A 13269-nucleotide genomic window follows, 5' to 3' on the forward strand; every position below is an offset into this window, starting at 1 on the left:
TGAATTGATAAAAATCTTGGGCCTCAAAGAGTAGTCAAGTCCTCTTACATTAAAGCTGAAAATGCGGGTTTGATGTATCTTGCTAAACATGGCCCACTTCTCAATGAAAAAAAAAAAAAAAAAAAAATTCTGCCACTTGAGAATTAAAATATATTTACTTTCCAGTTATACCCTTTGTTATATCAGTCACACAAATAAAAAGAGAAATCTGTAAGAGAAAGACCCAAGTAGCTTAACATGTTCAGGGAATCTAGAAAATGTAGCTTCTCCAGTGTTTCCTGGACCAGAGCAAAAGGCATTCCAAGTGAAAGGGCAAACGGGCCCCAGTAAACTGCTTTGAAATTTAAGCCCTTGGGTTTGGCACTCCAGCTGTTGCAAGGTAAAATGGCTTCATGTTAAAAAATAGTCTGTTCTTATCAGTGATTTCCATGAGTAGCCTTTGTAGTTTTCTGAAATATTTTCATGACATGATGAGGTAAGCAGTTGATTCTATTTTTAATTCTATTTCCTGAGTCATAATATCTCCCTGCATAAAACAGGCACTGATAGAAAGTTTAGTTAGAAAGGCATAGTTCTAAAGAAATCAGAATGATCATAGTATCTTGCCTCTTCTAACGTGTGATTTTTGGGGCATACATATTTAGTTTTTAAATGCTCCTAAAATATTTTTATTGGTGTTCAATACTTTGTTTAGTTTCATAAATATATGTATATTATTTATAATCTTCATTTTAAAGTTGTTTAAAGGAAGAATTAATCTTTTGAAAGCCACTACAGTAGCAGATATTATTTGTAATGAAGCAATATCTTGTTCTTTTTTGGCTTAGGTTCTTTGTTAGATAATGTGATTTTTCCAATGTAGCGCCAAACTTTTTGTGAAAATCTGTATTCAAATGAAGCAAATATCACAAATTATTTTGGCTGGTAGATCTAATTTTTAGGTATATAATAATGATAAGAAATATTGCTCCTAGGGAAAAAAAAAAAAAGATAAGTACCCCCAAATACGATGGTAATGCATACTGAAAAAAGGTTAGTGTCACCTATATTTCACATAATTATTATTTTCTGTTTATAATGGTTTTTAGGTTTGTTTGTTCTTGTTGTTTGAGGCAGAGTTTTGCTCCTGTTGCCCAGGCTGGAGTGCAATGGCACTATCTCAATCTCCTGGGTTCAAGTGATTCTCCTGCCTTAGCCAGGCATAGTGGTGCATGCCTGCAATCCCTGTTTTTAGTTTTTGAAGGACTCCTTAATACAGAAATTCTTCTCATTTTCACACTAGATATAATTTGTTGTATTTTATCTTATATTAAATATGTTTAATACTATTGATATCTGAGTTGCTCTCACCGGTCCAATTGTATGATGTCAGACCCTCATTTCTAAGAACTTGCTTATACAATACCTATCATGAATGCTAATGACTCATGTATTTTAATATCATAACTTTGTGATATGGAAAAGAAGTTTGTTTTATCACAAGGTAATTGTGTTCTTTTTATCATGTGCCACTTTTCTTTCAGCATTTTAGCAATAAACAAATAAATATGGGTATGGGTTTTGTAAACCAAATAAAGCATATATCAAAACATTATCGGGTGGGTGCTTCGGCTCACTCCTGTAATCCAGCACTTTGGGAGGCCAAGGCGGGCGGATCACGAGGTCAGGAGTTCAAGACCAGCTTGACCAACATGGTGAAACCCTGTCTCTACTAAAAATACAAAAATTAGCTAGCGTGGTGGCATGCGCCTGTAATCGCAGCTACTCAGGAGGCTGAGGCAGGAGAATCGCTTGAACTCGGAAGGTGGAGGTTGCAGTGAGCCGAGATTGTGCCACTGCACTCCAGCCTGGGCAACAGAACAAGACTCCGTCTCAAAAAAAAAAAAAAAAAAAAAATTATCTAACTGAGACAGCCAAAATATAAATATATGAAAATAACAAGCATAAATTAGCTATGCTAAGCAGAGGTCAGGAGAATTAAATTATGACCTGGAAAAGCCATAGAATTGGACCACTGAAGATCTGACCCCACTACTGCATTTTAAAAGTGTGGAAGGTGATGACAACACATTTGAGAAGGCTCTCTTAGTTCAAGAATGGAGCTGGCAAGTCTTTTAAATTATATACCTGTTTAATGAAATTTTGCTTGGATTCATTGGGTGATTTAAGCTTTTCTTTTCTTATTTCACAAAATAGTGAAAAAAACTTTCCTCCAGAACGTTAATAGGTTTTATTTAGATACTATGTCTATTTGCTAATGTTGAGGCTTTAATAAATACAACATACCCCAAGTTCTAGGCATTCTGTTAATACTGAAGACTTCACAGGAATCCTGGAAATCCCATTTTATCACTTAGTTCTAAAGGCAAGATACCTTCAAACGATACATGTTAAAGAAAGCTGGCTTTGAATTATATACTGGAATATATGTCTTTTATTATTCACAATACTCTTTGTTCTTCTCTTCTGTAGATAAAAATACCAGTGTTTAAGGCAGTAGAGATAAGCTTCATGAATATGTAGACTTACTTTATCTCTGGAATTTGAGACCATATTGACTTTTAGTAGCATACCAGTTCACTTTTTTTAGTGTTTACACAGACTTTTAAATATGTGGAGAATATATGTTATTTAAAACATTAAACATATTTTCTCTCCTTGTTAGTCAGATCTGTTGTGGAAATTTTTGTTTGTTTGTTTGGTGTACTGTGGAACTATGAGACGAATACCCCGTTTTGCTATGTATCAAATTTCTATTTATTTGAAAACAGGTGGAAGTTATTTGTGAAGATAATTCCGTTTACTATAAAATAATATAAAGAAAAGCCAGACTCTGAGGACTCCAGAGACCTGAAAGTACTACATACTTGTCAGCAATGACCATCACATAGCTTGCTACATTCACCAGCTCATCAATAGCAAGGGGAAAGTCATAACAAGGAAACCACTTTATCTTTAAACCAAGGTGTCCGGTTTATATTTTATCTGTAAAAAAAGTAACATGAATATATTTGACATCTACCTCAGCAAACAAATTAATGCTAATTAAAGATTAATGTGTTGTAATTAGCATTAAAAATGCAATTAAATTGTGAGTAAATGGACCAGGAATAGAAAATTGTTAGACGTCTCACTGCCTGGTTTTCATATTCTGCCTTTTGTTTTTGCAGCAAATAGAGGAAGCGGGGCAGCCGGCAGCTCCCAGACTGGAGATGCTCTGGGGAAAGCACTTGCTTCGGTGAGGAAATATTGACTTTGGACTCCATATGTACCATTGTAAAGGGTGAACTTTAATCAGAAGTGGACATTTGGAATTTTAGAAAATGAATGGCAAATAGCTTTGATTTTTAGAAAATGCTAGCTTTCGTGCAGAACAGTCACTGGAAAATTTGAGAAGGCTCTGAAGCTTCCAGTATCTAGATAGTCTCTTTCTCTCATCCTCGCAATGGTACTAAGCCTGACTCAATTATGGATTTGGGAATATTCTCCTGGCCTTTGGTTTATCGGTTTTTTATACTGATGTCATATTTTACTCTAACGTAGTAATGGCGCACATTGACCAACTAAGACTGTCTTAGCAAGGAATAGTTCTAAAACACTTTGAAAGAGGCATTTGAAAAAAAAAAAGACAATGACTGAAGTCCATGAAGAATTGTCACATAATTGGCACCTGGAAGACTCAGATTCTCTGCTTTACCCCGCTACTGCCAGAAAGCTAAAATTGAACATTTCTTGCATGTTCCCTGATGAGAAAATGGCGTACCTTCATTGTCTCAGAGAGTATATCTGGTATTTTAGTCAAAAGCTAAACATGGTCATTTAGAAATGTAAGTGGAGAGCCGGGCATGGTAGCTCACACCTGTAATCCCAGCACTTTGGGAGGCCAAGGTGGGAGGATCGCTTGAGGTCAGGAGTTCAGGACTAGCCTGGCCAGCACGATGAAACCCCGTCACTACTAAAAACACAAAAATTAGCTGGGCATGGGTAGCGCATGCCTGTAATCCCAGCTACTGTGGAGGCTGAGGCAGGAGAATTGCTTGAACCCGAGAGGTAGAGGTTGCAGTGAGCTGAGATCATGCCACTGCCCTCCAACCTGGGTGACAGAGCAAGACTCCATCTCATAAATAAATAAATGTAAGTGGAGATTTGTTTCTCTAAGATTTTGTCTCTTCAGTTGGCTTTTACCATTGGGAGCATTAAAAAAGTTCACACTATATTAGCATTGTGCCCTAAGTAAAAGTTTTTGTTTCATCTGGGCCTTCTGATGCTATGGAATCAAATGCCTAAATCTGACAAACAAGTGGCAAAATGTCTTAGGAATGATCCTCATTTTGTAAATGAGGAAAGGAAAGTTCAGAGTATCTGCCTGGCTTGCCCATAGCCACACAGCCAGTGGGAACGAAGAGCTGAATTGAAGTCTGCTGACCCCAGCCTGGCTCTTTTCCCACCAACCCATACCACATCAGTAATTCTTGTTTTGAAAAATTAAAATAATTGTTAAGTTCTTCATTTGACAATATTGGTAATGTAGTTGATTGTTACATGTATTTTGTAACTGGTAAGTTTTAAATGAATTGCATTGACAACTTTGTAGTTTAGAAAAATGTGAATTATTTTAATGAATGAGGGTGTTTTTTTTTTTCTCCCTATGTTTTAAGATCTATTCTCCAGATCACACTAACAACAGCTTTTCATCAAACCCTTCAACTCCTGTTGGCTCTCCTCCGTCTCTCTCAGGTAGTGTATTTCAAATCCCATTTCATCATACAACAGTTTATAAGAATGATTCCCCCCTTATACTTCCTGATTTTGTAGGTAGAAACTCACTTCCCCGCAAATCCCAAAGCTTGACATTCCTATAACAGACAAATACAAAGGGTGGGAGAGACAAATTGCCAGATAACAGTTTCGTCGTTTACATCCAAACCTTTTCTTAAAAATTAGATTATCTTTTTAAAATATGCAGACATATGGAAAATGTATTTCTTACACTTTTCTTAGCTCCGCAGAAGACACTCAACAGCAGAATAATGTATTCCAATAAAACTTCTCAGATGAAAAAAACTCAGTTAATATAGTCATGAATATGAATATAGACTATAGAGTCATCAAATATAGACTATTTAAATGGATCATTTCCTGCAGAAATTTTAGGCTTTCCAGATTCCCTCTTTAAAGTTCATGCCATTGGGATGTGTGGAGGAAACTATAATTTTGTAAATAAATTGTGAAGTAATTGTGTGGAGTAGAAGGGATGTTTGACTTCAAAGTATAACACATGCATATGACCTGTGGCTTCAGATTGAATAACTGTAATTTGTAGAATTATGTCAGTAAATGATTTCACTTATCAGGGTTCTGTTTAAGAGACTCATTGTCTTTCCAATATAAACGCTTCCAGAAAGCCTTCCCTGGTTCATGTCTCTGTTCTTTGGTAAGGGGACAGGTGGTTTATTAAAAAAACAAAACAAAACAACAACAACAACAAAATCTAAATCACATCTGTACCTGATGGAAACCTTGGCTTACTGTAATTTACAGTGGAGTCACTTGCCTATATATTTCCTGCATGCAGCTCTCATGGCCCAGTGTAAACTCGGCTCCTTGGTTGAGGACAGGAGGTTTCATTGCCACAAAACTTTCAGAAATGATGGCCATGGCTTAGCTGGGATTTAATGTCAGCCTCTTCCAAGCCTCTGTGGTATGGGAAGATCACAGAATAGAGAGAGCAGTTGGATTCTGAAGTCTGTATGTCCAGAGAGACCGCGTTGAAACTGAGATGCAATTGAGGTGATTTTAAGAGGGTAATGAAACGTTCCCCTAGGTGGAAATAGGAAGTAGAGTTCAGTATTGTTGTCCTCCTCGGGTTCTGTACCAGATTCTTACACTCTGAAAAATGATTTCAAGTGTCAGTATCCCCCTTTCGAGACAACAAGAAATAGAGAAATCTGAGCAGGTGGAACTCCAGTTTCCACATTTCAAACAAAGTAGCTTTCATTTTTTTCATTTTCTAATTTAGGGAAAGAAAATGTTCTGTGGTATCATAATGTTTGAGAACAACTAATGTAGTCTGATACCCTGATTTTACAGATGAGAATACTGAGTCCCAGAAAGGGAGTTGAGTTGTTGAGTTTATACCAGTAGTAATAGCAGAGCTTGGACAAAAATCTGGTGCTCACAGTTCTGCCGTCCATTTCTAGATTAATGGTGGGAAAGAAAAATTGGGATGCACAGTCAGTCCAGAAAACATCACAAATTCCCTTGACCTGAGTAGCATGCTCTCAGTGAAAGGCACAGAAACAAGGCTAGAGATGCCACTTTTTGAGTCTTGGTAATGCATCATGGAAGACCACATGTTAGGAAGAAAGAACTTTTATGAAGATGCAAATATGGGGACAGATTGCTATTTTCACACCGACGGCTCTGTCCAAATTCTGTCAAGAAAAGTAATTGAACAAAATATTCTATTTTTATTTAGCATAAAAATATACATGCACACCCAGAAAAGACAGGAAGAGTGGATTTTAAAAGTGCTAACAGTGTCGGGGCATGAGATTTCAGTGAGATCATAGCTATTATTTTTTCCTTTTTTGAATTATGTATTTTCCAAGTTTTCTACAGTGAATGTGTATTATTTTAAATTTAAAGTGTTTTTTATTTTGTAGGTTAGACATGTAATATGTATTCTAACAGCAGTCTTTTTTTAGCCTTCAAGTTTAGTGAATCATAAAAAAAAATTACTTTCTTCAGAAGAAACTTATAGTTGTTGCTGTATATTGACTTTAAATTTCCGGCTTAGTGGATCACTGATAACTAATCTTATTCTCTTAAAAAGTTTTTCAAGATTTATCTTTTTCTAAAGATTGTTTTAAAAACAAGTAGCAAAGCTGTTTTCCATTGGTGCAAGAATTTTGGTTTAACATAAACTGGCCTTGCATGAAGGTCTAACAAAATCCCATTTTTGTACCCTTAAAAGTACCTTGACTCCATAGTGATAGTTTTTCTTCCACAGGAACCTTTCTAACCAAAATTCGGAATCAATTAAATATTCTTGTTTAGGAGACAGCCAGCCTGGGGGAATTGTGAGTCTATGTAAAGTCTACATATTTTACATTTAAAATGTTTTTCTTGTCCCAAAATTCTAATATGGGAAGTTTACATGCATTTACCTTATCGTTTAAATGAAAATCATCATTGCCGTCTCCAACAGGACTGTTTGAAATATTGGCAAGCATCTTTTTACGTGTGTCTAGATCTGATTGAAATTCCCATTTTAATATCAGCAGGCACAGCTGTTTGGTCTAGAAATGGAGGACAGGCCTCATCGTCTCCTAATTATGAAGGACCCTTACACTCTTTGGTATGTCTCATTTGCCAATCTCTGTTCCACCCATTTCCAGGTCATGTTCTTTCTTGTTCAGTCTCCTTCACTCTCCAAGATTCTGATTTTCCCTGTTAGTAACTTTAAGTCAGTGTTAAGCGCACAAGTTTGCTGGAGCCAGAGTCATTAGGCTATGCTTGTTCCCATTTGGAAATGGGAACCCAGATACTACTGTAATGGAAGCCGCAGGGCTCTAAATATCTAAGTACCAGATAAAATCCTGGAAGGGCAATGGTCTCCTCCCCATCTCTAAGAAAGATCCCTGTCAATGATTAAATCACTTTCCTGCTATCAGAGTGCTGGAACTCCAGCTATGTCCTATACCTGGAACATTTGATTTCGTCTACCTCGGCTTTACTTTCCAGAATAACAAGTTTACAGGAGATTTCCTTCTCGTAGAAACCCACTGGTATCCTTCGTGGTAGAGAAATGCCTACTCTTCCAGGAGGGAATTGCTGAAAATTTCCATGGATGAAATTAATTATTATAAATACTCACATGATGATTCAGTGTCTGACACTTCAGTCTTTCTCTCCTCATGATGGTGGGGGCCAGAAATATGCATGAAACAACGCTGGTTGTACAGCATTTAGGCGGTACATGAATCTAGTGGGAAGGAATAGCAGTGAGGGAGAGGAGCCTTTTAGTTCCTCGGGGTTGAGATTTTCTTTTCTCCCTCATATCCTGAGATGACACATGGAAGAAGACATAGATTTATCTGTCTGCCTTAGTGTTGTCTTATATACTTCCCTTTCAGCTTAATCTTGAGGAAAATCTGAAAAGCACAGCAAAGGTGGATTTCCCTCCTTTGTTGTGTTCTTCCTTGCTATAGTGTATGAATCATTCAGCTATGCATTTTACCCAATAAAGGAAACCGGACAGTGAAACATATATGCACTACCCAGTCCAATTAGTCTGTGGACCACATCCAAATAATTAGTTGTTTTAGTGTTTTCCTTAATCAGTTATTCTCTGGGTCCTATTCATCAAAACCAGGCTTCATCCAACTATAGAACTGTAAAGATGAGGTGTATAGTTATGGACCACAGCTTCCATTCTGTTTGAATTCTGAACACTGAAGAAGAGATTCACAAGCAGAAACTGCTCTCTCTACCAGGAAGCTGTGAGCCAGAAACTGTGATAGACACATGTATGATTTCTTTTCCTGCATATATTTACACTCAGAAGTAAGTATGTATTATCATTCCCATATTTATAAATTAAAAAGCATACACTCTAAGAGGTTTAGTAACTTTTCCAAGGCCAAGTACGTAGCAAAGCTAGCAGCCTAGGGAAGGTAGTTTAACCCCCAAACCCACCAAATCAAAATGTTCTGTACCATAGACTACTATATTAGACACACATTCTTCCTGTCAGTATAGAATAATTAGAAATGGTTTTTCTCATGCAGTAGAGCTGGTACACGTGTTTGCACAGCCCATTCAAATCAAAGTCGATTGTAGCATAATCTAGTACAAAGAGTCACTAGATTTAAAATAAGAAGACCTAGATTCAAACTCAGACTTTACCATTTCCTAGCAGTGTGACACTATGTAATTAATTCACTTCATGTCTTTGAGCCTCGTTTTCATGTCTGTATGGAAGGGATCATAATGTCTTCCCTGCCTGCCCGTACACACGTGAAACAAGGATCAATGAGATGGCATATTTTAAATAGTGTACACTGGACAGTGGTATTTGATACCATTATTGATCACAGTTTTTAAAATGAATACATATTTTTAAAATGAATACACACTTTTTCTTCACTAAAAACTATAGGTATTGTCTAGTCGTGAAAAACTAGTATCGTAATGGCAAGGATGAACAAAGAAAGGTTGGTTGGTTTTTAATGGTTTAAAGTCGTGAATTCTATACTGTGGTTGGGGCTTTGAACTCAGTTAGATGCCCCCAGTGAACAATTGATTCAAGTGTTTGTGATTCTTCAGTCTTAAAATCTTATACTACTTTAGTTGACGGAATTTATATAATTTTTTTCTGTAACCATTTTGAGGCCCTTACACACATACCACCACACACCCACTGGTTTTGATGACAGACAGAAAGCCAGAAACACCCTGTAAAAACTCAACAAGGAATTATCATCCATTTGCTTTTCCCTGTCTCTGATTTGATACTTAGCACTGTGTCTTATACCATAGGGAAGACCAAAGAAATATACCTTCAGGAAAATAATTTAATTAAGAAACTATAAATAGGTCATCTTTCCAGTGCTAATTGTTTAAAACTCTTTAACTTAATACCTGCCAGAAAGTTCCTTAAATTCAGTGAACATTTTTCTCTTATAAATCTAAATTGTCTTTCAAAAGGCAGTACCATATATAGCACATGTACGTTATAATGCCCTGGAATAATTATTGAATTTAGTTTGTTCATGAAAAAATAACTCTATAATTTTAACATTAACATGTTCTACCAGTTTTCTGGAAACAACACTATTTGTATTAACATTGTTTTAAGGAAAAACCCGCAGTGTGTTTTTTGCCAACTAAAGTTTTACTTATGTAATTTAGGCACCCCTTTTGAACTAAATCAAATTTTACATTATTTGTTGACCAACAGCAAAGCCGAATTGAAGATCGTTTAGAAAGACTGGATGATGCTATTCATGTTCTCCGGAACCATGCAGTGGGCCCATCCACAGCTATGCCTGGTGGTCATGGGGACATGCATGGAATCATTGGACCTTCTCATAATGGAGCCATGGGTGGTCTGGGCTCAGGGTATGGAACCGGCCTTCTTTCAGCCAACAGACATTCACTCATGGTAAGTGATGAAATTTATAGACTCTATAGTTATCATACAGAGTTAGAATGTCAGGTATCGATACTATTGTTTCTGTTTTTTTAAAAAAATCAGCTTTATTGAGATATAATTCACTTAACATACAATGAGCCCATTTCAGGTGTACATTTCAAGTGTTTTAGTGTATTCACAAGGTTGTGCAACCATCACCATAGTCTAGGTTTTGAATATTTTTGCCCCCTGCAAAAAGAAAAGAACCCCTGGTGCCCATTAAGCAGTCATTCCCCATCCCTCCACTTCCAGCCCTTGGCAACCACTCCTCTACTTTGTCTATAGATTTACCTATTCTGGATATTTTGAATATATGGAGTCATACAACATGCAGTGGTCTTTTTTGACTTGGCTTCTTTTACTTAGTATGACTGTTGCAGTTTTTCCATAGTTTGCCACGTATTAGAGCTTCATTCATTTTTATTGTCAAGTAGTATTTCACTGTATGGACATACCACATTACACATTTGGGTTGTTCCAATTCCTTGGCTATGATGAATAATGCTTCTGTAAATATTCATGTTTAAGTTTTTGTGCAGACACATGTTTCCCTTTTAGAGTGAATTACTGGGTCATTGTTGGTGTTTGAAATTATTCATTTTGATGACCCTGGCCAAAATGTACAATTTGAGTTCATATTATAATATGACATTGCTAGTAATTCAAATATTAGTGTTTTTTTTTAATTAAAGAAGCCAAAATAGTATCTGTCAATTCTGAGTCTGGGAGATAGAAATATATGGTATATTTGTTTGTATAAATACATTGTGTGTGGCTGTGTAATAGAGTAGCTTTATCACTACCTATTTAGAGTAAGTCTTTATTTGAATTATATTTAAGCAGATTTGTCCATATTACAATTGTGATTTTTTTTTCCTCATTACTTTTGAAAGGATTTTGGAGATAATTCTTTTTGGGGATGATTATGAAGATTCAGAGACTCTTCTTAATAGAATATTAAGTGATGACAATTAATAAGGTGACCAGAGTGGTGGAGAATGTAACTTGACCAGGGATTCTCTGTAGTTCTGCTCCTCACAAGCTCTACCTGGTCTCTAAGTACCTTAGTATCCTGTTTGTCCGTTACAGGCTCGCTAAAAGTTGCTTGGATGAAGGTATATTTTCCATTATCACTGTAGCATTTCTCGTTTAAGCATGGTCCCAAAAGGAAATGCAAAATACATACAAATAATTATGAGGGTCTTTTTTTTTTTTTTTTTTTTTTTTTGTTCTTACTCAGTAGTATTCTCCTGTCCATCTTTCAGTTTCTCTTAATAAAAGGCTAAGATTAAGAGTACCGTTCTGAACAGTGTAGTACTGAAATCTGCAACCAATTTGAAACCAAAAATACTGGTTTATAAATAGAAGCAATGAACTCACATCTAAAATGTGGAAAGATATTTTTGAATGCCAAAGAGAAATCTTTGTTTCTTTTCCTTGACCTCTGCCCTAAAAATTCATCATTGAGTAAAAATTGTTTATATGTTCATGGCAGTTGCTTAGAGTTTACAGAAGAAAAGTCTAGATTTTAATTTAGCTTGGCCTCAGGTAATGTGTTAAATACACTTGGGATGCATATAATATGAGATTTTCATTTGTACAGCTTTTTTTTTTTAACTACAATGTTTAAACAATACTGCTTTTAATTAAGAAATCTGGCTTTATTAAAAGCCAGATCTGTGACACATAACCATTTCTGTATATCTGCTCTCAATCAAGAGAAAAATAGTTTAATTTCTGTAGCTGTGTTCATTTTGCATATGTTAAACGGATGTAACATGCACCCAGGGCATTGCTTCAGAGACACAGTCTTTTCCATAAATATGTAAAGTTTTTCTTAAATACCAGATGTAGGTTAAGTGGTTCTTTTAAATATTAAACTATACATAAATGCTTTTTGGGACTATTTGACCTTTGAATTGCCTCCTTTTGGAGTCAGATTCAGAGGTGGGATGGGAGGAAAAGAATAGAATTATTTTTGGAGATAGGAAGTTGGACTGACCTCAGTAGAAGGGAAAGTGAGATGGTGGAATAGAACGGTAGAAAAAAAGGAAATAATTAGCCAGTATTACATAGAAACCCCTTTAATTTGATCTTGACATACACACACACACACACACACACACACACACACACACACACACACACACAAGCAATAAAGCCACCAGTTTTGCTGGTAAGGAAGAGTTCCTGTTTTCTCCTCTGAAGACATTTAATATTCAATCAAGGACAGCCACAGAGCCAACCAGATCATAGCGTAACTCCAAAGATATGGCATGTCATCACCCTGCTGCCCTTTGAACCAAATGGGGTTTTGCAGTCTCTGTCCTTTCTTGAAAACCATTCAGTGTGTCCCCAGAATCTGAGCTCCTCAGCCTGAAACACTAATGTGTGTGAAAAGGATTGGTTTGGCCTATCCTTCCGGTGCAAACTGGTATGCATTTTAAAACAAAAACATAAGAACAAAGGAAATAGTTTTTGAATTTAATCAGTCTGAAGTTAGCCTTTGACCATTTGATACATTCCACAATATAAAGGAAGTTTAAGGGGAAGGAAAAAAAAAAACTCACCCCCTTACCCCCAACAACAAAAAAATTCAAGGAGGATACTGGTAATGTTTTCCACATTTGAATTTTAATACATGAAACAGGCTATAAAACTTTGGCCAGCTGCAGTAAATAAAGTAGCCGTGGGAGGTATGCACCGGAAACTTCAGCAGAGAGCACTGGTGAGAGTCTCATTCCCAACTACACACCTTCGTTTGTTGTTCTGGGCAGAAGCAAGTTGCAGTAACTTGATATTCATCCCAGTCCCGGTTTTGTTTTGAGCACATCACCTTTCTAACTCTCCTTAGTAATTCCTTCTGATTAAAGAATAGACAGCTTTGAAACCTTTGTACGCTTCTCGTTTCCTCTCTCCCCGCCTTCCAAAAATCAAAACAAAATGGCTTGATAACTTGGAAGGTGATATAAGCATTTCTTTCTGCAGCAGCTTGAAATCGTGGTGGGGAAGACTGTGGTTCTGCCTCGGCTGTTATGTTATCTCATTTAATTGCTAACATATTGTCCTTA

At 36.4% G+C, this 13269-nt stretch overlaps 1 protein-coding gene across 19 annotated transcripts in view; it reads left to right on the plus strand.

Moving 5' to 3' along the window:
• The window catches only part of LOC105477098 (transcription factor 4), a 419558-nt gene that overhangs the window by 378152 nt on the left and 28137 nt on the right, over window positions 1–13269 (plus strand). For all 19 annotated transcript variants that reach the window (XM_071085290.1, XM_011733442.3, XM_011733446.3 and 16 more), the window contains 4 exons: window positions 3171–3238; window positions 4659–4737; window positions 7284–7360; window positions 9965–10168. In XM_071085290.1, coding sequence (XP_070941391.1) covers window positions 3171–3238; window positions 4659–4737; window positions 7284–7360; window positions 9965–10168 — 428 coding nt within the window. The remainder of the gene's footprint in view (window positions 1–3170; window positions 3239–4658; window positions 4738–7283; window positions 7361–9964; window positions 10169–13269) is intronic.

The sequence above is a fragment of the Macaca nemestrina genome, chromosome 19 (assembly GCF_043159975.1).
Source record: "Macaca nemestrina isolate mMacNem1 chromosome 19, mMacNem.hap1, whole genome shotgun sequence".
Classification (NCBI taxonomy): Eukaryota; Metazoa; Chordata; class Mammalia; order Primates; family Cercopithecidae; genus Macaca; species Macaca nemestrina.